Source organism: Pygocentrus nattereri, chromosome 12 (genome assembly GCF_015220715.1).
Source record: "Pygocentrus nattereri isolate fPygNat1 chromosome 12, fPygNat1.pri, whole genome shotgun sequence".
Taxonomy (NCBI): Eukaryota; Metazoa; Chordata; class Actinopteri; order Characiformes; family Serrasalmidae; genus Pygocentrus; species Pygocentrus nattereri.
In genome coordinates this window covers 38,715,676-38,743,175 of record NC_051222.1, presented here as the reverse complement: position 1 = coordinate 38,743,175, position 27,500 = coordinate 38,715,676, and the positions used below count along the sequence as shown (strand labels likewise).

At 49.7% G+C, this 27,500-nt stretch overlaps 1 protein-coding gene across 4 annotated transcripts in view; it reads right to left on the bottom strand.

The window, feature by feature from the left end:
- The window catches only part of LOC108413141 (adhesion G protein-coupled receptor L1-like), a 138,145-nt gene that overhangs the window by 32,485 nt on the left and 78,160 nt on the right, over positions 1–27,500 (bottom strand). For all 4 annotated transcript variants that reach the window (XM_037543264.1, XM_037543265.1, XM_037543262.1 and 1 more), the window contains 3 exons: positions 18,704–18,807; positions 18,020–18,205; positions 17,572–17,610 (listed from right to left, as the gene is read on the bottom strand). In XM_037543264.1, coding sequence (XP_037399161.1) covers positions 17,572–17,610; positions 18,020–18,205; positions 18,704–18,807 — 329 coding nt within the window. The remainder of the gene's footprint in view (positions 1–17,571; positions 17,611–18,019; positions 18,206–18,703; positions 18,808–27,500) is intronic.

Here is a 27,500-nt window from a genome sequence, read left to right as displayed (position 1 = left end):
TTAAAGAAACAAACAACAGACACACACACACACGCTCACAGACATGCACAGACACACACACATGCACACAAATAGACACGCACACACAGACACATTGAAACGCACAAACACAGACAGACACACACACACACACACACACACACACACACACACACACACACACACACACACACACACACACACTCCGTATGATGATTATGAATAAAACAGAGAAGATCACACACGTGTGTCCTTGAAAACTGTTGAGTGTGATTTTCCGCTGTCTGAGCAGCTGCACTGTCAAGGAGTGTCCAGTGGCCGGCGGCTTCTCTAGAGTCTCACACTAACCTCTCTGACTGAGAGAGGCAGATCTGACCATCACTACTGAGCTTCACACACACCACCACTCTCACCAGCTCTGTTACACACACCACCACTCTCACCAGCTCTGTTACACACACCACCACTGTCACCAGCTCTGTTACACACACCACCACTCTCACCAGCTCTGTTACACACAGCACCACTCTCACCAGCTCTGTTACACACACCACCGCTCTCACCAGCTCTGTTACACACAGCACCACTCTCACCAGCTCTGTTACACACAGCACCACTCTCACCAGCTCTGTTACACACAGCACCACTCTCACCAGCTCTGTTACACACAGCACCACTCTCACCAGCTCTGTTACACACAGCACCACTCTCACCAGCTCTGTTACACACAGCACCGCTCTCACCAGCTCTGTTACACACACCACCGCTCTCACCAGCTGTTACACACACCACCACTCTCACCAGCTCTGTTACACACACCACCACTCTCAGCATCTGTGTTACACACACCACCGCTCTCACCAGCTCTGTACACACACCACCGCTCTCACCAGCTGTGTTACACACACCACCACTCTCACCAGCTCTGTACACACACCACCACTCTCAATAGCTCTGTTACACACACCACCACTCTCACCAGCTCTGTTACACACCACCACTCTCACCAGCTCTGTTACACACACCACTCTCACCAGCTCTGTACACACACCACCACTCTCACCAGCTCTGTTACACACACCACCACTCTCACCAGCTCTGTTACACACCACCACTCTCAATAGCTCTGTTACACACACCACCACTCTCACCAGCTCTGTTACACACACCACCACTCTCACCAGCTCTGTTACACGCACCACCGCTCTCACCAGCTCTGTTACACGCACCACCGCTCTCAACAGCTCTGTTACACACACCACCGCTCTCACCAGCTCTGTACACACACCACCACTCTCACCAGCTCTGTTACATACAACACCACTCTCACTAGCTCTGTTACACACACCACCACTCTCACCAGCTCTGTTACACACACAACCGCTCTCACCAGCTTTGTTACACACACCACCACTGTCACCAGCGCTGTTACACACACCACCACTCTCACCAGCTCTGCTACACACACCACCACTCTCACCAGCTCTGCTACACACACCACCACTGTCACCAGCTCTGTTACACACACCACCACTCTCACCAGCTCTGTTACACACACCACCACTCTCAGCAGCTGTGTTACACACACCACCGCTCTCACCAGCTCTGTTACACACAGCACCACTGACACCAGCTCTGTTACACACACCACCACTCTCAGCAGCTCTGTTACACACACCACCGCTCTCACCAGCTCTGTTACACACAGCACCACTATCACTAGCTCTGTTACACACAGCACCTCTCTCACCAGCTCTGTTACACACACCACGACTCTCACCAGCTCTGTTACACACAGCGCCGCTCTCACTAGCTCTGTTACACACACCATCACTCTCACCAGCTCTGTACACACAGCACCACTCTCAGCAGCTCTGTTACACACAGCACCGCTCTCACTAGCTCTGTTACACACACCACCACTCTCACCAGCTCTGTACACACAGCACCACTCTCACCAGCCCTGTTACACACACTACCGCTCTCACTAGCTCTGTTACACACACCACCACTCTCACCAGCACTGTTACACACACCAGCACTCTCACCAGCTCTGTTACACACACCAGCACTCTCACCAGCTCTGTTACACACACCAGCACTCTCACCAGCTCTGTTACACACACCAGCACTCTCACCAGCTCTGTTACACACACCAGCACTCTCACCAGCTCTGTTACACTCACCACCACTGTCACCAGCTCTGTTACACACACCACCACTCTCACCAGCTCTGTTACACACACCACCACTCTCACCAGCTTTGTTACACACACCACCACTGTCACCAGCGCTGTTACACACACCACCGCTCTCACCAGCTCTGCTACACACATCACCACTCTCACCAGCTCTGCTACACACACCACCACTGTCGCCAGCTCTGTTACACACACCACCACTCTCACCAGCTCGGTTACACACACCACCACTCTCACCAGCTGTGTTACACACACCACCGCTCTCACCAGCTCTGTTACACACAGCACCACTGACACCAGCTCTGTTACACACACCACCGCTCTCACCAGCTCTGTTACACACAACACTGGTGACACCAGCTCTGTTACACACACCATGACTCTCAACAGCTCTGTTACACACACCACCACTATCACTAGCTCTGTTACACACAGCACCGCTCTCACCAGCTCTGTTACACACACCACGACTCTCACCAGCTCTGTTACACACACCACCACTCTCACTAGCTCTGTTACACACAACACCACTCTCACCAGCTCTGTACACACAGCACCACTGTCACCAGCTCTGTTACACACACCACCGCTCTCACCAGCTCTGTTACACACACCACCGCTCTCACTAGCTCTGTTACACACAACACCACTCTCACCAGCTCTGTACACACAGCACCACTGTCACCAGCTCTGTTACACACACCACCGCTCTCACCAGCTCTGCTACACACACCACCACTCTCACCAGGTTTGTTACACACACCACCGCTCTCACCAGCTCTGTTACACACACCACCACTCTCACCAGCTCTGTTACACACACCACCGCTCTCAGCAGCTGTGTTACACACACCACCACTCTCACCAGCTCTGTTACACACAGCACCACTCTCACCAGCTCTGTTACACACACCACCACTCTCACCAGCTCTGTACACACACCACCACTCTCACCAGCCCTGTTACACACAGCACCACTCTCACCAGCTCTGTTACACACCACCACTCTCAATAGCTCTGTTACATACACCACCACTCTCACCAGCTCTGTACACACACCACCACTCTCACCAGCTCTGTTACACGCACCACCGCTCTCACCAGCTCTGTTACACACACCACCGCTCTCACCAGCTCTGTTACACACACCACCACTCTCACTAGCTCTGCTACACACAGCACCACTCTCACCAGCTCTGTTACACACACCACCACTCTCACCAGCTCTGTTACACACACCACCGCTCTCACCAGCTCTGTACACACACCACGACTCTCACCAGCTCTGTTACACACACCACCACTCTCACCAGCTCTGTTACACACACCACCACTCTCACCAGCTCTGTTACACACAGCACCACTATCACTAGCTCTGTTACACACAGCATCACTCTCACCAGCTCTGTTACACACACCACCACTCTCACCAACTCTGTTACACACACCACCACTCTCACCAGCTCTGTTACACACACCACCACTGTCACCAGCTCTGTTACACACACCACCACTCTCACCAGCTCTGTTACACACACCACCACTCTCAGCATCTGTGTTACACACACCACCGCTCTCACCAGCTCTGTTACACACAGCACCACTGACACCAGCTCTGTTACACACACCACCACTCTCAGCAGCTCTGTTACACACACCACCGCTCTCACCAGCTCTGTTACACACAGCACCACTATCAATAGCTCTGTTACACACAGCACCGCTCTCACCAGCTCTGTTACACACACCACGACTCTCACCAGCTCTGTTACACACACCATTGCTGACACCAGCTCTGTTACACACACCACCACTCTCAGCAGCTCTGTTACACACACCACCGCTCTCACCAGCTCTGTTACACACAGCACCACTATCACTAGCTCTGTTACACACAGCATCACTCTCACCAGCTCTGTTACACACACCACCACTCTCACCAACTCTGTTACACACACCACCACTCTCACCAGCTCTGTTACACACACCACCACTCTCACCAGCTCTGTTATACACACCACCACTCTCACCAGCTCTGCTACACACAGCACTGCTGTCACCAGCTCTGTTACACACACCAACGTTCTCCCCAGCTCTGTTACACACACCACCACTCTCACCAGCTCTGTTACACACACCACCGCTCTCACCAGCTCTGTTACACACACCACCACTCTCACCAACTCTGTTACACACACCACCACTCTCACCAGCTCTGTTACACACACCACCACTCTCACCAGCTCTGTTATACACACCACCACTCTCACCAGCTCTGCTACACACAGCACCGCTGTCACCAGCTCTGTTACACACACCAACGTTCTCCCCAGCTCTGTTACACACACCACCACTCTCACCAGCTCTGTACACACAGCACCGCTCTCACCAGCTCTGTTACACACACCACCACTCTCACCAACTCTGTTACACACACCACCACTCTCACCAGCTCTGTTACACACACCACCACTCTCACCAGCTCTGTTACACACACCACCACTCTCACCAGCTCTGTACACACAGCACCACTCTCACCAGCTCTGTTACACACACCACCACTCTCACCAGCTCTGTTACACACACCACCACTCTCACCAGCTCTGTTACACACACCACCACTCTCACCAGCTCTGTTACACACACCACCACTCTCACCAGCTCTGTTACACACAACACCACTCTCACCAGCTCTGCTACACACACCACTGCTGTCACCAGCTCTGTTACACACACCAACGTTCTCCCCAGCTCTGTTACACACACCACCACTCTCACCAGCTCTGGACACACACGACCACTGTCACTAGCTCTGTTACACACATCACCGCTGTCACCAGCTCTGCTACACACACTACCACTGTCACCAGCTCTGTTACACACACCAGCACTCTCACCAGATCTGCTACACACACCACCACTCTCACCAGCTCTGTTACACACACCACCACTGTCACCAGCCCTGTTACACACACCACCACTCTCACCAGCTCTGTTACACACACCACCACTCTCACCAGCTCTGTACACACACCACCACTCTCACCAGCTCTGTTACAAACAGCACAACTCTCACCAGCTCTGTTACACACGGCACCGCTCTCACCAGCTCTGTTACACACACCACCGCTCTCAGCAGCTCTGTTACACACAGCACCGCTCTCACCAGCTCTGTTACGCACAGCACCGCTCTCACCAGCTCTGTTACACACACCACCACTCTCACCAGCTCTGTACACACACCACCACTCTCACCAGCTCTGTACACACACCACCGCTCTCACCAGCTCTGTTACACACACCACCACTCTCACCAGCTCTGTACACACACCACCACTCTCACCAGCTCTGTTACACACACCACCACTCTCACCAGCTCTGTTACACACACCACCACTCTCACCAGCTCTGTACACACACCACCACTCTCACCAGCTCTGTTACACACACCACCACTCTCACCAGCTCTGTTACACACACCACCACTCTCACCAGCTCTGTACACACACCACCACTCTCACCAGCTCTGTTACACACACCACCACTCTAACCAGCTCTGTTACACACACCACCACTCTCACCAGCTCTGCTACACACAGCACCGCTGTCACCAGCTCTGTTACACACACCAACGTTCTCCCCAGCTCTGTTACACACACCACCACTCTCACCAGCCCTGTTACACACAGCACCACTCTCACCAGCTCTGTTACACACCACCACTCTCAATAGCTCTGTTACACACACCACCACTCTCACCAGCTCTGTACACACACCACCGCTCTCACCAGCTCTGTTACACGCACCACCGCTCTCACCAGCTCTGTTACACGCACCACCGCTCTCACCAGCTCTGTTACACACACCACCACTCTCACTAGCTCTGCTACACACAGCACCACTCTCACCAGCTCTGTTACACACACCACCACTCTCACCAGCTCTGTTACACACACCACCGCTCTCACCAGCTCTGTACACACACCACGACTCTCACCAGCTCTGTTACACACACCACTGTCACCAGCTCTGTTACACACACCACCACTCTCACCAGCTCTGTTACACACACCACCACTCTCACCAGCTCTGTTACACACACCACCACTCTCAGCAGCTGTGTTACACACACCACCGCTCTCACCAGCTCTGTTACACACAGCACCACTGACACCAGCTCTGTTACACACACCACCACTCTCAGCAGCTCTGTTACACACACCACCGCTCTCACCAGCTCTGTTACACACAGCACCACTATCACTAGCTCTGTTACACACAGCACCGCTCTCACCAGCTCTGTTACACACACCACGACTCTCACCAGCTCTGTTACACACAGCACCACTGACACCAGCTCTGTTACACACACCACCACTCTCAGCAGCTCTGTTACACACACCACCGCTCTCACCAGCTCTGTTACACACAGCACCACTATCACTAGCTCTGTTACACACAGCATCACTCTCACCAGCTCTGTTACACACACCACCACTCTCACCAACTCAGTTACACACACCACCACTCTCACCAGCTCTGTTACACACACCACCACTCTCACCAGCTCTGTTATACACACCACCACTCTCACCAGCCCTGTTACACACAGCACCACTCTCACCAGCTCTGTTACACACCACCACTCTCAATAGCTCTGTTACACACACCACCACTCTCACCAGCTCTGTTACACACACCACCGCTCTCACCAGCTCTGTTACACACACCACGACTCTCACCAGCTCTGTTACACACAGCACCACTGACACCAGCTCTGTTACACACACCACCACTCTCAGCAGCTCTGTTACACACACCACCGCTCTCACCAGCTCTGTTACACACAGCACCACTATCACTAGCTCTGTTACACACAGCATCACTCTCACCAGCTCTGTTACACACACCACCACTCTCACCAACTCTGTTACACACACTACCACTCTCACCAGCTCTTTTACACACACCACCACTCTCCCCAGCTCTGTTATACACACCACCACTCTCACCAGCTCTGCTACACACAGCACCGCTGTCACCAGCTCTGTTACACACACCAACGTTCTCCCCAGCTCTGTTACACACACCACCACTCTCACCAGCTCTGTTACACACACCACCACTCTCACCAGCTCTGTTACACACACCACCGCTCTCACCAGCTCTGTTACACACACCACCACTCTCACCAACTCTGTTACACACACCACCACTCTCACCAGCTCTGTTACACACACCACCACTCTCACCAGCTCTGTTACACACACCACCACTCTCACCAGCTCTGTACACACACCACCACTCTCACCAGCTCTGTTACAAACAGCGCAACTCTCACCAGCTCTGTTACACACGGCACCGCTCTCACCAGCTCTGTTACACACACCACCGCTCTCAGCAGCTCTGTTACACACAGCACCGCTCTCACCAGCTCTGTTACACACAGCACCGCTCTCACCAGCTCTGTTACACACACCACCACTCTCACCAGCTCTGTACACACACCACCACTCTCACCAGCTCTGTACACACACCACCGCTCTCACCAGCTCTGTACACACACCACCGCTCTCACCAGCTCTGTTACACACACCACCACTCTCACCAGCTCTGTTACACACACCACCACTCTCACCAGCTCTGTTACACACACCACCACTCTCACCAGCTCTGTACACACACCACCACTCTCACCAGCTCTGTTACACACACCACCACTCTCACCAGCTCTGTTACACACACCACCACTCTCACCAGCTCTGTACACACACCACCACTCTCACCAGCTCTGTTACACACACCACCACTCTAACCAGCTCTGTTACACACACCACCACTCTCACCAGCTCTGCTACACACAGCACCGCTGTCACCAGCTCTGTTACACACACCAACGTTCTCCCCAGCTCTGTTACACACACCACCACTCTCACCAGCCCTGTTACACACAGCACCACTCTCACCAGCTCTGTTACACACCACCACTCTCAATAGCTCTGTTACACACACCACCACTCTCACCAGCTCTGTACACACACCACCACTCTCACCAGCTCTGTTACACGCACCACCGCTCTCACCAGCTCTGTTACACACACCACCGCTCTCACCAGCTCTGTTACACACACCACCACTCTCACTAGCTCTGCTACACACAGCACCACTCTCACCAGCTCTGTTACACACACCACCACTCTCACCAGCTCTGTTACACACACCACCGCTCTCACCAGCTCTGTACACACACCACGACTCTCACCAGCTCTGTTACACACACCACTCTCACCAGCTTTGTTACACACACCACCACTGTCACCAGCTCTGTTACACACACCACCACTCTCACCAGCTCTGTTACACACACCACCACTCTCAGCAGCTGTGTTACACACACCACCGCTCTCACCAGCTCTGTTACACACAGCACCACTGACACCAGCTCTGATACACACACCACCACTCTCAGCAGCTCTGTTACACACACCACCGCTCTCACCAGCTCTGTTACACACAGCACCACTATCACTAGCTCTGTTACACACAGCACCGCTCTCACCAGCTCTGTTACACACACCACGACTCTCACCAGCTCTGTTACACACAGCACCACTGACACCAGCTCTGTTACACACACCACCACTCTCAGCAGCTCTGTTACACACACCACCGCTCTCACCAGCTCTGTTACACACAGCACCACTATCACTAGCTCTGTTACACACAGCATCACTCTCACCAGCTCTGTTACACACACCACCACTCTCACCAACTCTGTTACACACACCACCACTCTCACCAGCTCTGTTACACACACCACCACTCTCACCAGCTCTGTTATACACACCACCACTCTCACCAGCTCTGCTAGACACAGCACCGCTGTCACCAGCTCTGTTACACACACCAACGTTCTCCCCAGCTCTGTTACACACACCACCGCTCTCACCAGCTCTGTTACACACACCACGACTCTCACCAGCTCTGTTACACACAGCACCACTGACACCAGCTCTGTTACACACACCACCACTCTCAGCAGCTCTGTTACACACACCACCGCTCTCACCAGCTCTGTTACACACAGCACCACTATCACTAGCTCTGTTACACACAGCATCACTCTCACCAGCTCTGTTACACACACCACCACTCTCACCAACTCTGTTACACACACTACCACTCTCACCAGCTCTGTTACACACACCACCACTCTCACCAGCTCTGTTATACACACCACCACTCTCACCAGCTCTGCTACACACAGCACCGCTGTCACCAGCTCTGTTACACACACCAACGTTCTCCCCAGCTCTGTTACACACACCACCACTCTCACCAGCTCTGTTACACACACCACCGCTCTCACCAGCTCTGTTACACACACCACCACTCTCACCAACTCTGTTACACACACCACCACTCTCACCAGCTCTGTTACACACACCACCACTCTCACCAGCTCTGTTATACACACCACCACTCTCACCAGCTCTGCTACACACAGCACCGCTGTCACCAGCTCTGTTACACACACCAACGTTCTCCCCAGCTCTGTTACACACACCACCACTCTCACCAGCTCTGTTACACACACCACCACTCTCACCAGCTCTGTTATACACACCACCACTCTCACCAGCTCTGCTACACACAGCACCGCTGTCACCAGCTCTGTTACACACACCAACGTTCTCCCCAGCTCTGTTACACACACCACCACTCTCACCAGCTCTGTACACACAGCACCACTCTCACCAGCTCTGTTACACACACCACCGCTCTCACCAGCTCTGTTACACACACCACCACTCTCACCAACTCTGTTACACACACCACCACTCTCACCAGCTCTGTTACACACACCACCACTCTCACCAGCTCTGTTACACACAGCACCACTCTCACCAGCTCTGTACACACAGCACCACTCTCACCAGCTCTGTTACACACACCACCACTCTCACCAGCTCTGTTACACACACCACCACTCTCACCAGCTCTGTTACACACACCACCACTCTCACCAGCTCTGCTACACACAGCACCCCTCTCACCAGCTCTGCTACACACACCACTGCTGTCACCAGCTCTGTTACACACACCAACGTTCTCCCCAGCTCTGTTACACACACCACCACTCTCACCAGCTCTGGACACACAAGACCACTGTCACTAGCTCTGTTACACACACCACCGCTGTCACCAGCTCTGCTACACCCACTACCACTGTCACCAGCTCTGTTACACACACCAGCACTCTCACCAGATCTGCTACACACACCACCACTCTCACCAGCTCTGTTACACACACCACCACTGTCACCAGCTCTGTTACACACACCACCACTCTCACCAGCTCTGTTACACACACCACCACTCTCACCAGCTCTGTACACACACCACCACTCTCACCAGCTCTGTTACAAACAGCATAACTCTCACCAGCTCTGTTACACACGGCACCGCTCTCACCAGCTCTGTTACACACACCACCGCTCTCAGCAGCTCTGTTACACACAGCACCGCTCTCACCAGCTCTGTTACACACACCACCACTCTCACCAGCTCTGTACACACACCACCACTCTCACCAGCTCTGTACACACACCACCGCTCTCACCAGCTCTGTTACACACACCACCACTCTCACCAGCTCTGTTACACACACACCACTCTCACCAACTCTGTACACACACCACCGCTCTCACCAGCTCTGTTACACACACCACCACTCTCACCAGCTCTGTACACACACCACCACTCTCACCAGCTCTGTACACACACCACCGCTCTCACCAGCTCTGTTACACACACCACCACTCTCACCAGCTCTGTACACACACCACCACTCTCACCAGCTCTGTTACACACACCACCACTCTCACCAGCTCTGTTACACACACCACCACTCTCACCAGCTCTGTACACACACCACCACTCTCACCAGCTCTGTTACACACACCACCACTCTCACCAGCTCTGTTACACACACCACCACTCTCACCAGCTCTGTACACACACCACCACTCTCACCAGCTCTGTTACACACACCACCACTCTAACCAGCTCTGTTACACACACCACCACTCTCACCAGCTCTGCTACACACAGCACCGCTGTCACCAGCTCTGTTACACACACCAACGTTCTCCCCAGCTCTGTTACACACACCACCACTCTCACCAGCTCTGTACACACAGCACCACTCTCACCAGCTCTGTTACACACAGCACCGCTGTCACCAGCTCTGTTACACACACCAACGTTCTCCCCAGCTCTGTTACACACACCACCACTCTCACCAGCTCTGTACACACAGCACCACTCTCACCAGCTCTGTTACACACACCACCGCTCTCACCAGCTCTGTTACACACACCACCACTCTCACCAACTCTGTTACACACACCACCACTCTCACCAGCTCTGTTACACACACCACCACTCTCACCAGCTCTGTTACACACACCACCACTCTAACCAGCTCTGTTACACACACCACCACTCTCACCAGCTCTGTACACACACCAACGTTCTCACCAGCTCTGTACACACACCAACGTTCTCCCCAGCTCTGTTACACACACCACCGCTCTCACCAGCTCTGTACACACACCACCACTCTCACCAGCTCTGTTACACACACCACCACTCTCACCAGCTCTGCTACACACAGCACCGCTGTCACCAGCTCTGTTACAAACACCAACGTTCTCCCCAGCTCTGTTACACACACCACTCTCACCAGCTCTGTTACACACACCACCGCTCTCACCAGCTCTGTTACACACACCACCACTCTCACGAACTCTGTTACACACACCACCACTCTCACCAGCTCTGTTACACACACACCACTCTCACCAACTCTGTTACACACACCACCACTCTCACCAGCTCTGTTACACACACCACCACTCTCACCAGCTCTGTTACACACAGCACCACTCTCACCAACTCTTTACACACACCACCACTCTCACCAGCTCTGTTACACACACCACCACTCTCACCAGCTCTTTTACACACACCACCACTCTCACCAGCTTTGGTACACACACCACCACTCTCACCAGCTTTGGTACACACACCACCACTCTCACCAGCTCTGTTACACACACCACCACTCTAACCAGCTCTGTTACACACACCACCACTCTCACCAGCTCTGCTACACACAGCACCGCTGTCACCAGCTCTGTTACACACACCAACGTTCTCCCCAGCTCTGTTACACACACCACCACTCTCACCAGCTCTGTACACACAGCACCACTCTCACCAGCTCTGTTACACACACCACCGCTCTCACCAGCTCTGTTACACACACCACCACTCTCACCAACTCTGTTACACACACCACCACTCTCACCAGCTCTGTTACACACACCACCACTCTCACCAGCTCTGTTACACACACCACCACTCTAACCAGCTCTGTTACACACACCACCACTCTCACCAGCTCTGTACACACACCAACGTTCTCACCAGCTCTGTACACACACCAACGTTCTCCCTAGCTCTGTTACACACACCACCGCTCTCACCAGCTCTGTACACACACCACCACTCTCACCAGCTCTGTTACACACACCACCACTCTCACCAGCTCTGCTACACACAGCACCGCTGTCACCAGCTCTGTTACAAACACCAACGTTCTCCCCAGCTCTGTTACACACACCACTCTCACCAGCTCTGTTACACACACCACCGCTCTCACCAGCTCTGTTACACACACCACCACTCTCACGAACTCTGTTACACACACCACCACTCTCACCAGCTCTGTTACACACACACCACTCTCACCAACTCTGTTACACACACCACCACTCTCACCAGCTCTGTTACACACACCACCACTCTCACCAGCTCTGTTACACACAGCACCACTCTCACCAACTCTTTACACACACCACCACTCTCACCAGCTCTGTTACACACACCACCACTCTCACCAGCTCTTTTACACACACCACCACTCTCACCAGCTTTGGTACACACACCACCACTCTCACCAGCTCTGCTACACACACCACCACTCTCACTAGCTCTGCTACACACACCACCACTCTCACCAGCTCTGTAACACACACCATTGCTGACACCAGCTCTGTACACACACCACCACTCTCACCAGCTCTGTTACACACACCACCACTCTCACCAGCTCTGTTACACACACCATTGCTGACACCAGTTCTGTTACACACACCACCACTCTCACCAGCTCTGTAACACACACCATTGCTGACACCAGCTCTGTACACACACCACCACTCTCACCAGCTCTGTTACACACACCATTGCTGACACCAGCTCTGTACACACACCACCACTCTCACCAGCTCTGTTACACACACCACCACTCTCACATGCCCTGTTACATACACCACCACTCTCACCAGCTCTGTAACACACACCATTGCTGACACCAGCTCTGTTACACACACCACCACTCTCACTAGCTCTGCTACACACACCACCACTCTCACCAGCTCTGTTACGCACACCACCACTCTCACCAGCTCTGTTACACACACCATTGCTGACACCAGTTCTGTTACACACACCACCACTCTCACCAGCTCTGTAACACACACCATTGCTGACACCAGCTCTGTACACACACCACCACTCTCACCAGCTCTGTTACGCACACCACCACTCTCACCAGCTCTGTTACACACACCATTGCTGACACCAGTTCTGTTACACACACCACCACTATCACCAGCTCTGTAACACACACCATTGCTGACACCAGCTCTGTACACACACCACCACTCTCACCAGCTCTGTTACACACACCACCACTCTCACCAGCCCTGTTACACACACCATTGTTGACACCAGCTCTGTTACACACACCACCACTCTCACCAGCTCTGTTACACACACCATTGCTGACACCAGCTCTGTTACACACAGCACCGCTCTCACCAGCTCTGTTACACACACCACCACTCTCACCAGCTCTGTACACACACCACCACTCTCACCAGCTCTTTTACACACACCACCACTCTCACCAGCTTTGTTACACACACCACCACTCTCACCAGCTCTGCTACACACACCACCACTCTCACCAGCTCTGCTACACACACCACCACTCTCACCAGCTCTGCTACACACACCACCACTCTCACCAGCTCTGTTACACACACCATTGCTGACACCAGCTCTGTACACACACCACCACTCTCACCAGCTCTGTAACACACACCATTGCTGACAGCAGCTCTGTACACACACCACCACTCTCACCAGCTCTGCTACACACACCACCACTCTCACCAGCTCTGTAACACACACCATTGCTGACACCAGCTCTGTACACACACCACCACTATCACCAGCTCTGTTACACACACCTTTGCTGACACCAGCTCTGTTACACACACCACCACTCTCACCAGCTCTGTTACACACACCACCACTCTCACCAGCTTTGTTACACACACCACCACTCTCACCAGCTCTGCTACACACACCACCGCTCTCACTAGCTCTGCTACACACACCACCACTCTCACCAGCTCTGTAACACACACCATTGCTGACACCAGCTCTGTACACACACCACCACTCTCACCAGCTCTGTTATGCACACCACCACTCTCACCAGCTCTGTTACACACACCATTGCTGACACCAGTTCTGTTACACACACCACCACTCTCACCAGCTCTGTAACACACACCATTGCTGACACCAGCTCTGTACACACACCACCACTCTCACCAGCTCTGTTACACACACCACCACTCTCACCAGCCCTGTTACACACACCACCACTCTCACCAGCTCTGTAACACACACCATTGTTGACACCAGCTCTGTTACACACACCACCACTCTCACCAGCTCTGTTACACACACCATTGCTGACACCAGCTCTGTTACACACAGCACCGCTCTCACCAGCTCTGTTACACACACCACCACTCTCACCAGCTCTGTACACACACCACCACTCTCACCAGCTCTGCTACACACACCACCACTCTCACCAGCTCTGTTACACACACCATTGCTGACACCAGCTCTGTACACACACCACCACTCTCACCAGCTCTGTAACACACACCATTGCTGACAGCAGCTCTGTACACACACCACCACTCTCACCAGCTCTGCTACACACACCACCACTCTCACCAGCTCTGTAACACACACCATTGCTGACACCAGCTCTGTACACACACCACCACTATCACCAGCTCTGTTACACACACCTTTGCTGACACCAGCTCTGTTACACACACCACCACTCTCACCAGCTCTGTTACACACACCATTGCTGACACCAGCTCTGTTACACACAGCACCGCTCTCACCAGCTCTGTACACACACCACCACTCTCACCAGCTCTTTTACACACACCACCACTCTCACCAGCTTTGTTACACACACCACCACTCTCACCAGCTCTGCTACACACACCACCACTCTCACCAGCTCTGCTACACACACCACCACTCTCACCAGCTCTGCTACACACACCACCACTCTCACCAGCTCTGTTACACACACCATTGCTGACACCAGCTCTGTACACACACCACCACTCTCACCAGCTCTGTAACACACACCATTGCTGACAGCAGCTCTGTACACACACCACCACTCTCACCAGCTCTGCTACACACACCACCACTCTCACCAGCTCTGTAACACACACCATTGCTGACACCAGCTCTGTACACACACCACCACTATCACCAGCTCTGTTACACACACCACCACTCTCACCAGCTCTGTTACACACAGAACCGCTCTCACCAGCTCTGTTACACACACCACCACTCTCACCAGCTCTGTTACACACACCACCACTCTCACCAGCTCTGTTACACACACCACCACTCTCACCAGCTCTGCTACACACACCACCACTCTCACCAGCTTTGTTACCTTTGCTGACACCAGCTCTGTTACACACACCACCACTCTCACCAGCTCTGTTACACACACCATTGCTGACACCAGCTCTGTTACACACAGCACCGCTCTCACCAGCTCTGTTACACACACCACCACTCTCACCAGCTCTGTTACACACAGCACCGCTCTCACCAGCTCTGTTACACACACCACCACTTTCACCAGCTCTGTACACACACCACCACTCTCACCAGCTCTGTTACACACACCACCACTCTCACCAGCTCTGCTACACACACCACCACTCTCACCAGCTTTGTTACACGCACCACCACTCTCACCAGCTTTGTTACACGCACCACCACTCTCACCAGCTCTGTTACACACACCACCACTCTCACCAGCTCTGTTACACACACCACCACTCTCACCAGCTTTGTTACACGCACCACCACTCTCACCAGCTCTGTTACACGCACCACCACTCTCACCAGCTCTGTTACACGCACCACCGCTCTCAACAGCTCTGTACACACACCACCACTCTCACCAGCTCTGTTACACACACCACCACTCTCACCAGCTTTGTTACACGCACCACCACTCTCACCAGCTCTGTTACACGCACCACCGCTCTCAACAGCTCTGTACACACACCACCACTCTCACCAGCTCTGTTACACACACCACCACTCTCACCAGCTCTGTTACACACACCACCACTCTCACCAGCTCTGTTACACACACCACCACTCTCACCAGCTTTGTTACACGCACCACCACTCTCACCAGCTCTGTTACACGCACCACCACTCTCACCAGCTCTGTTACACACACCACCACTCTCACCAGCTCTGTTACACACACCACCACTCTCACCAGCTTTGTTACACGCACCACCACTCTCACCAGCTTTGTTACACGCACCACCACTCTCACCAGCTCTGTTACACGCACCACCACTCTCACCAGCTCTGTTACACGCACCACCACTGTCACCAGCTCTGTTACACACACCACCACTGTCACCAGCTCTGTTACACACAGCACCACTCTCACCAGCTCTGTTACACACACCACCACTCTCACCAGCTTTGTTACACGCACCACCACTCTCACCAGCTCTGTTACACACACCAACGTTCTCCCCAGCTCTGTTACACACACCACCACTCTCACCAACTCTGTTACACACACCACCACTCTCACCAGCTCTGTTACACACACCACCACTCTCAACAGCTCTGTACACACACCACCACTCTCACCAGCCCTGTTACACACACCACCACTCTCACCAGCTCTGTTACACACACCACCGCTCTCACCAGCTCTGTACACACACACCACTCTCACCAGCTCTGTTACACACACCACCACTGTCACCAGCTCCTTTACACACAGCACCACTCTCACCAGCTCTGTACACACACACCACTGCTGACACCAGCTCTGCTTTTGAAGTTATGATGTTCTGATCTCCACACGTACCTGAATGAATGCTCTGCAGGTTCTCTCTCTCTTCTGGAGCTGGAACACATGAAGTTAAAGGTTAGTGTTTTCACAGGCGGCTCATACACATAAACTTTGTAATGCTCAATCACATTCAACACACAGAAGATGACAATATCACAGAATGCACACCACAATATTCATATTTCAGTTTTTCATTCTGGACGTTAGTTTTATTAGAAGTTTGTTCTGGACGTTCATTTTAGTAGAATTTCACTCTGGATGGTAATTTTATCAGAACTTCATTCCGGACATTAAGTTCATCATAGCTTTGTCAGAATTTTTCTTGGTGTATTCATAATCTCTCTGTTCATCATTCTAGATATATAACGTTTCTTGTTGTTCTCCACATTTTAACGTCTAAGATTTTTCTTGTATGTACAGCTGTATTAACTGTGAATCTGTGAAGATGTGAGTTTTTATGTACTTTGTTGTAGTTGCGGGCGGCTGAGTCTTTGCTTGCCGGCCGCAGAGCCTGCAGCTGTGAGTCCAGGATGTCCAGAAGCTGCTCCATCAGACGCACAGAGGAAGTGACATCACCAGCATAGACACGCCCCCGTGTGTGATTGACAAGTACAGCAGCGACGTGGGCTGCATTCTCCCCACTCTTTATCTGCAACAGAGAGAGAGAGCAAGAGACCGAGTGAGAGTGAGAGAGAGAAAGGGGGTGGGGGGTGGGGGGTGGGGGGTGGGGGAGAGACAGAGAGAGAGAGAAAGGGGCGGGGGAGAGAGAAAGACAGACAGGCAGAGAGAGAGAGTGAGAGAGAGAGAGAGAGAAAGACAGACAGACAGAGAGAGAGAGAGAGAGAGAGAGAGAGAGAGAGAGAAAGACAGACAGACAGACAGAGAGAGAGTGAGAGGGGAAGAGAGAGAGAGAGAGAGGGAAATCATCATCTCCTCAATTTAACACCATAATATTACTAAAGGTAGAGATTCAGGTGGAATTATTATCTGGAGCTATCCAAGTTCATAGTCCCGCTGAAATGTGAAAAATCACATATTTGGCTTATAAATATATTTTACAGTCAAATTCTACTGAAATATGCACTGAATTATCATAAAATGATCTGAAAATATCACTGGACACATCCAAGTAAAGCTCAAAACTTACCTTCTGAGCCACCTGGCTGACCCAGGGTGAAGTACAGTTACTGAGGTCCGGACCACGGGGGTTCCACACCACGTCATCAGCCACACACTGGTAGGAGGCTATACCTATATATATATAGAGAGAGAGAGAGAGAGACAGAGAGAGAGAGGGACAGAGAGAGAGAGAGAGAGAGACAGAGAGAGAGAGAGAGAGAGACAGAGAGAGACAGAGAGAGAGAGAGAGAGAGAGAGAGAGAGAGACAGAGAGAGAGACAGAGAGAGAGAGAGAGAGAGAGAGAGAGACAGAGAGAGAGAGAGAGAGAGAGACAGAGACAGAGAGAGAGAGAGAGAGAGACAGAGAGAGACAGAGAGAGAGAGACAGAGAGAGAGAGAGAGAGACAGAGAGAGAGAGAGAGAGAGAGAGAGAGAGAGAGAGAGAGAGAGAGAGAGAGACAGAGAGAGAGAGACAGAGAGAGAGAGAGAGAGAGAGAGAGAGAGAGAGAGACAGAGAGAGAGAGAGACAGAGAGAGAGAGAGAGAGAGAGAGAGAGAGAGAGACAGAGAGAGAGAGAGAGAGAGATTACCTTCAGCACTGGCTCTTTCTGTAAATGATACTGTACGTGCTCTTCAGATAAAGCAGCTACTGTTCCAGACTTGTCAAAGGCTTCTGACACATTTGACCCTGATTTGCACATTTAACAGCTGTGCTCAATTAGCCCTGACCAGCAGGCGCTCAGCTGCTTTAATAGTCTTACTTCCATAAAAGAACTCTTGGAAAACAGTCCCAATTCCTGGACGTTCTTAATGGGGTTCCCCAGGGTTCTGTTCTTGGGCAGGTGCTCTTCACACCTTTGAATGGATTCTGATATATTATTCATAATAATTCATATCTGAACATTTTAAATTGTACATTTCATTGTACACGGTTCCCCATGTTCTCTGCACTTGCCTGAGGAGAAATCTGAAGATCTTTTGAAAATCGATCAGATAAAAGGTGAATTTTACTCATTAATGTTAGTCTATTAGTCACACTGGGCTGGAGTCTCACAAAGGCAGATGTGATCTCATGGCGGGAACATCTGGGTACAACCATGAGAAATTTTGGGCTGAATGTTGGTGGGAGTGTAGACTTACAGGATGGGAACAAACTGAGTCTGAAATTTCTAAACCAATCCAAGACCTTTTAAGATGGAGCTCAATGTAGGGGTCAGTGGTGCGCTCATCATCAGTAACCAACGGACAGCAAGCCGGTCAGTAGCACATGAGTATTCTCTAAAATAACTCCGAGTAAGCATGAAGATGTGAGCTGCCTGCTCGGAGAACACATCACACAGCAAACACAAAAACACCCCCCCACCACCACCACCCGCTGAGCAGTGCCTGTCTCCGCCTGAAAATCGGCTTCCTTTGGAATAACTGACGTTCAACCTACGTCACCCAACGGACAAATGTCGGAATGTTTGGACCCCCTGTGGACCCCATTAGAAAATCCTGTTTAAACTTGCTTGTACGTTACAGAAGGTCAGAGAGACCATGAAGTTGTTAAAAAATTTTGTATTGTTATCTTGGTTATCTTGAGATAGCGAGTTATTTTTCTTGCGATGATAAGTTATTTACCTTGCAATCTCAAAATAACAAATATGCTATCTTGAAATGATGAGTTATTTATCTTGCGATTGGAAAGAAGCAAAGTTGTTATTTTGAGATAACAAGTAAGTTGTCTTGCGGTCTCAAGATAACACAGTTGTTGTCTTGAGATGAGGAGTTATTCATCTCGCAATCAAGTCATTATCTTGAGATAATTAGTCACTTATCTTGCGATCTCAAAATGACAAAGGTGTTGTCTCGAGATATTGAGTTAGTGGTTTTGATCGCAAGATAACAAAAGTTGTTATCTTGAGTTAATGAGCAATTTATCTTGTGATGTTGAGATAACAAGTTACCTTGTGACCTCAAGGTAACAAAGTTGTTAGCCTGAGATAATGAGTTATCTTGTGATCTCATTACAACAATGTTATCTTGAGATGACAAGCTACTTATCTTACAATCTCAAGATAACAAAGTTGTTATGTTGAGATAAGAAGACAATTAACTCGTTATCTCAAGATGATAATCCAGAAAATGACAGCAACAGCTCACAGTCACTTCGGACTTCTGTAGTATGTTTACCGACCGTGTGAGATGTAAACGTATGACTGTTGATATTAAATAGAGCGTAATAAGAAAGTGCAGGCTAGAGGATTTGGGGGCAGGGTTTACCCTTAGAACTTAAGGGGTCTGGGGGGTGTACCCTTAGAACTCAAGGGGTTTGGGGGGTGTACCCTTAGAACTTAAGGGGTTTAGGGGGGTGTACCCTTAGAACTCAAGGGGTTTGGGGGGTGTACCCTTAGAACTTAAGGGGTTTAGGGGGGTGTACCCTTAGAACTCAAGGGGTTTGGGGGGTGTACCCTTAGAACTCAAGGGGTTTAGGGGGGTGTACCCTTAGAACTCAAGGGGTTTAGGGGGGGTGTACCCTTAGAACTTAAGGGGTTTGGGGGGGTATATTCTTAGAACTTAAGGGGTTTGGGGGGGTGTATTCTTAGAACTTAAGGGGTTTGGGGGGGGTGTACCCTTAGAACCTAAGGGGTTTGGGGGTGTGTATCCTAAGAACTTTAGGGGTTTAGGGGGGTGTACTCTTAGAACTTAAGGGGTTTGGGGGGGTCTGTATTCAGTTGTAAACACAAGCATGGAAATCATTGCATTCACAACAATTTAGTGTCAAAGATCAATTACTGCACTGACACCAGCTGGACTTTAACTCTGAACAGCCCACATCTGAACCGTTCTGATTACAGTCATTCAGTGTAAATGAAGCCAAATATTAATGCCACTCATTTCTTCCCCCAATGTCGTTAATGCATTGCCCTAGTTTGAGTCTTCAGACCGCCTACTGTTCCAGCCTGAAGCCCAGTGTCTCGTATGCTGCTGCTAGGACTCTGTGATTGTAGCCCTCTCGTTCAAATAAAGCTTTAACACGACAGCTTCCGTTAGCTGCTCTCCTGAAACAGTGGTTAGAAAACAGTGCTACAGAGTCACTGAAGGTATTACATTCTGATGGAGCTCCATGTATTCGCTCATATAGCTGCACCAAATCTTTTAAAATGGAAAAAACAAATAGTTTAGGCTCAAACTTGCTCAAATAAGATGAGTTATAATGGTTATTCCCAGTCATTTCACAGCCATGGTACTGCTAGACGTCCATTCATGGTGTAACTCTACGACATTTCCTTATGTTGCATCACATCTTCAGCGTAACAGTGCATGTTTGAGGTCAGGTGGCCTGAAAGGCCCCTCACAGGATGGGGTGCTTCGTCTGTGCAAACGCCCAGAAAGACAAATACAATCGCACGCTGGGTTCATTCAGAGAGCAGCAGATCCAGATTCTGGGTCGTCAGCTCCACGCTGCCTCACACACCCCCACCCCGCCATTTCAATTAAAATCCACCAGCCTCTGATCTCCACAGTGACGGTGCTGATGGGGGGGCACTGATCTCCCCTGGCTAGCCTCTCTGTACACCACTCTGTAATCTCACTATTTGCTATTTCACCATCGTCTTCTTCCCTCCCACATCTCCCTCTTATTCTCTCTCTCTCTAATTCTCTCTCTCTCTTTTCTCTCCAGGCAGGTTCATACAGAGGACACCAGGCTGCAGCTTTAAGAACAGCTGAAGAGGAAACACACACACACACACACACACACACACACACACACACACACTGTATGGATCACTATACTAAACGGGTTCAAACTCAGAGCTGAAAACATATGGCAGAAGAAAACCCCGTATCTCCAAAACGGTGACTTTACAGGAGAAGACAAAAACCTACTTTACTTTTAATGTAAGTCAATGGAACCAGACGTCTTTACTAAGTCATTTTGGGCCGCTTCCTTTGGTCCATTCACCATGAAATTTACCCACAATGTAAAGAACAACAAACATTTTTAATTTATGATGGTACAGACTAATAGTGTAGTAGTAGTTTCAGCAGTGATACGGAAATATTTTTTGAATGAACTGTTTTGATTTAAATGTGAAACTAATGAGAAATTGAAATCTTTTAAGCTCACTCATAAAGAAATCAAAATGATCTTAAAATAAAAAATTAGGTATTACTTTCAGAAGATGATATTCAGGGTTTGGGACACCGCGTAAGAAAAAGTACCATATAAATGATGAGTTTGTATATTTTTAGCTTATTTCTATCTCTATGAATGTCTTGGGTTTAAACAGATCAGAATAGAATCCTTAAATATCAAAATCTCTGAATTCTTCACTGTTTTTACATTTTTTGTAACTTTTTTGAACTTAGTTCGTAGGACAGCCCACATACACATGGACTCGCACTCTAGAGGTCTGCAGGGGTGTGAACCTGAAGCCTGAGCCTGACTCGTACCAGGCTGACTGGTAGAGCTAAACCTGAGACCAGAACCTGACCCAAGGCAGCGTGCCCTGGAGACAGATGGATCATCATAGATACAGTATGCAGAGCTCTGCTTTGTTACCAAGTGCTTGAGTTGAGCAACAAAGCATGTCACCCTGAGTTGAACTGGAGTTTTACACATCTGGGATACAAGAATGCCAGAGCGGGACCCAGCATTTTACAGGCTGTGAGTGTTTGGCTGCAAGTTGGTCGTTTGCCAAATCAACATAAAAACAAGAATATTGGTGTTTTATAATAACTCTAATTCTAAGTGCGTTTGTTTTTAATCTCAATATTTCAGTTTACTAGTCGATATTTATGCATTATTGCCTGTCTTTTTAAGATGTTAATAGAAAGTTTGTGAGTTCAGACAGTGCCTTCAACATGGCGGTGGTAGTATGAGGGAAGACTAATTGAGGGAGAGGGAAGACCTCTGAGAACTTGGGCTGGAGCTCTGGGCAGCTTCTGCCTGTAGCTAGAAGGCCAGAATTTATCTTATTATCTTAATATTTTTAACATATTTCACGAGCTTGCCTTGTTTCACTGTGAAATCATAGAGGGAGTGTGGCTCTAGCTTATGTTACCTGAGCGTGAAATGATTTTTATGGCCTAATATCACATCCATCATTAAGTAATTATCATCTTCACTTGATGGAATTTGATGGAATTGCTGGCAGAGAGCAGCTCCACCCTCCTCTGGTCAACCGTTCACATTAGTCCTGCTGGGCTAAAGTTCCTCCCGCTACTGCTGCCACTGCAGAAATGCTTGACTCACTTCAGGCAAGCTGAACTCAACACCCCTTCATCTTCCCCCGATTCATTCAGGGGCTCGTCACCCACCCCACAAACTCTGGATCTTTTCTGAATGCAGCTGTTGATGATACATGAGTGGGAGCGACAGAGGGAGAGAGTTACAGAGCGAAAATTCATGACCTTGAGTAAATTTTACAAACGCATATTCCCTCAAATTAAAAAATGCCCATTGGAAGACATTCTGTCAGGCTTTGGTGTCGTTGCAGTTGGGTTGGGTAGCAGATCTTCTTATTTCTGATCTAAAAGGTGCTTCACTCCGCTCTGCTCCCATGGAGAAACCAAAAACATGCATTCCTCACAACCCACTCGTCCCCAAAATGACCTACATTAAAAAAAAAACACTGATTTAACCCCAAATAGGAAATGAGTGATGGCCCAGTTCTGGCCCACCCTTCCTACAGTCATCCATCCCTCATACTGGCGGGGAAGTCCCAGTGTGTTAACTTACTGCTCGGTGTCCAACAGCCAGAACATTTAAACTCACGAATCTTTTTTTTTATTAATGTATTTATTTATTTATTTTTCAGATTTTTCCCAATCTTCTCCCCAATTTAGGCCATACCCAATTCCAATAGTTAGGACTCCCCCCATCACATGATACCACCAGTGCTAGGAGGGTGAAGGCTAGCAAAGGCTCCAAGACCTGTGAAACGCCACTGCATCTTTTTGAACTGCTGGACAGCTAAACACGCTTGGAGGACAACCCTCAGTTCTGTTACGCCAGCTAACAGACGCCTGCCCTGGATAGCACTACTGGACAGATAGTGTTTGGGGGGGGCAGGTAGGCCATCATACCCACCCAAAGAGACCAAGAACAACTGTGGTATCTTGGACTCCTGACCACAAATGGCTTCAGCATCACCAGGGATCGAACCCTGATGATAGGGCCAACGCTTAGATGGTTGCGCCACTCAGGAGCTCCGTCGCAAATGGGAACTGCATGTTGACCCGGCTTCTGGCAGCGACTATAAAAATGCCGCTCTAAGCTCAAAATGAGTGTTTTCATACACGGCCCTATGCTAATGTTCTGCGTTCTCTCCCCTGCTCTCTCTCTCTCTCTCTCTCTAGACGTCTGAAGGCTAAGAGAACCGGCCAGACAGTCACCACTCACCTCCACCCCAAACCATGCTGCCTTCATTCCCTCCCTTTCTACTGGGGTCTTTCCATACCACGGAAGCCAGGACTGGCTCTGCTACTAAATATCCTAGTGTGGGTCTCCAGCAGCACCGACCCACACTAGGATATTTAGTAGCCAGTCCTCACCTCCTGGGGCTCTGAACAAAATTCTGCTGTGTGTAAACCAATCGCCACACAGCCACACAGCCACACTTGACACCACAGTGGTCCCACTACAGTCCTCCCTCCTTTAAACCAGTCTGCTCCATCTGTCAGTCTGAGAATAAGCAGATGTACACCAAAATGACCGAGGTACAATCTAACAACACTCAGAATTATTGATACTATTATTGATCTGATTATTATTCACTGAGAAATGTGCATCCATACTGTCCAGCTAATCAGCATTTTACGTTCACTGTTCATCCAACAGTCAATTCATCTTAAGCTCCCCTCTTTTAAGCACACAGCAAAATGCAAAATTACAAAAGCAGCATTTGCTGTAGTGTAAACAAAAAGAAGTGAAATGCTAGCAGCTGCTTCTACAGCCGAACTGCAAGCACTGAAAGAACCAGTCAGCATTACCTCAACAGCTTCTTCTACAAAGACCACAAATGAATGGTTTTCTTTTTCTACAGGCTCACTTACATGTTTATTCATTTATTTCAATATCTATTTATTTGTGTTCAGTTTTTGTTGTGAGAGACGTCATTACTGCGTAGCACACTCCAAACACAATCCTAATGCTTGTTGTTTCAGTTGATTGTCTTTTTAGTTTATTTTATTCTAGTTTTTATTTCATTGAGTTCCTTATGCTTTCAAGTCCAGTTCACGTTTTTATGAATCCTTTGAAAACCAATCTTTTCAGCCTAGTGACTAATTAACGTACTGTTGTTATTTATTTTACTTGTCCTTGGAAGCCAGAAGGTGTTTTAAAGATAGATCCTGAAATTTTAAGTCGCATTTTTGGAAAATGAACACAACTCCAGTCCCGTAGGGCCAGTGTCCAGCATAGTTTTCCAACAGAGGCCTCCCAGCTTAAACACACCCACTTAACCTGGCAATTAACAGCTAAGTGTAATCAGGTGTGTTGGAGCAGCTAAATCACCAAATTGTGCTGGACACCAGCCCTCCAGGACCGGAGATGCGCAGCCCTGGCTTACAGCATTTGGCAGATTCTTAACCAGAGAGTCATACACAGGTAAGTGAAGGTAGTGTTGGGAGTCTTGCCCAAGGACTTTACTGATATAGTGTAGGGAGCTTGCCCAGGAAGGGATCAAACCCCAATCTACAGCACAGAAGGTAGAGGTGTTACCCACTATGCTATCCCAACAACCACATGATGTCAGTGATGTCAATGTTGTGAGAATTTTTGTTTTTAATTTTAATATTTTTTTTTTAAAATTTACATCAAACAGAGTGTAACACGTCGATAGAAGAGCAACCACATAACTGACACAATAAACCATCGATGCACACCCTGATTCCAAACGACATGCAAATGAGCAGAGCTACATCCAATCAGATTGTTGATGTGTGGCACAGTAACCGGTGACATCACTCCTACAGTCACACACGCAAACACAAACACATTATATAACAGTTGAAACAGTAAAAAATGAGTGTAATCCAAGCGTGATCATCTTTATGGTTTGAGTTTAAAAGCAATATTTGGCATATTATGGGCTCAGAAAAGGCCCAGAGCTCTACAAACACTCTTTACTGTCCAGCCCTGTCCAGCGCTTATTAATGTAGTAGTGAGACGCATTCAACAGCTGCTCTGCCGTGCTGCTCGTTTGCTGCTTACTAAACACCTCCATGAGAATGTTTGAGGGGTTCATTGATTCAAGAGCTTTTATAGAGGCTTCATAATCACCAACGTTCCTAATTTGTTCAGTTATCGACGTGCCTCAGTGTGACCGCAGCAGCATTTAAGGTGGAACGGAAAATTCAAATTAGAAGCTGGTGAATAAGAAGCTGACTTCATCTTTATATGAAGTGCGTATGAGTTTATTATTTAAGGTATTTAGCAGGTTTTGTTAGTAGTTTCTGTAAAATCTCATGAATTAGAATTCGGTCTACCAGTCTTCTCCCTGTAGTGTTTTCTGGAGACCCATCTAGTATGTCTATATGTCTTTTCGTCTTTATGAGGTCATTCTGGTCTGTTTAGTTGGTGTTTATCCACCTGCAGGGCTATATCTGAGATGAGCTCCATCAGAGCACAGTCAGAGTTACAGCTCACCTACCAACATGGAGACATGGACTTCTTAATGATGCAATCCAACACTATGATAGGGCTGTTTAGCCTGATGGTTAAGTCCCTCATCCTCTATGACGGAGAGCAGCGCTCAGTCTCACAGTTTGTGCTGGTAATATAATGACCGGTTTAGTCATCGCAGCTCTTAACGATGTGTTTATCACAGGAAACCT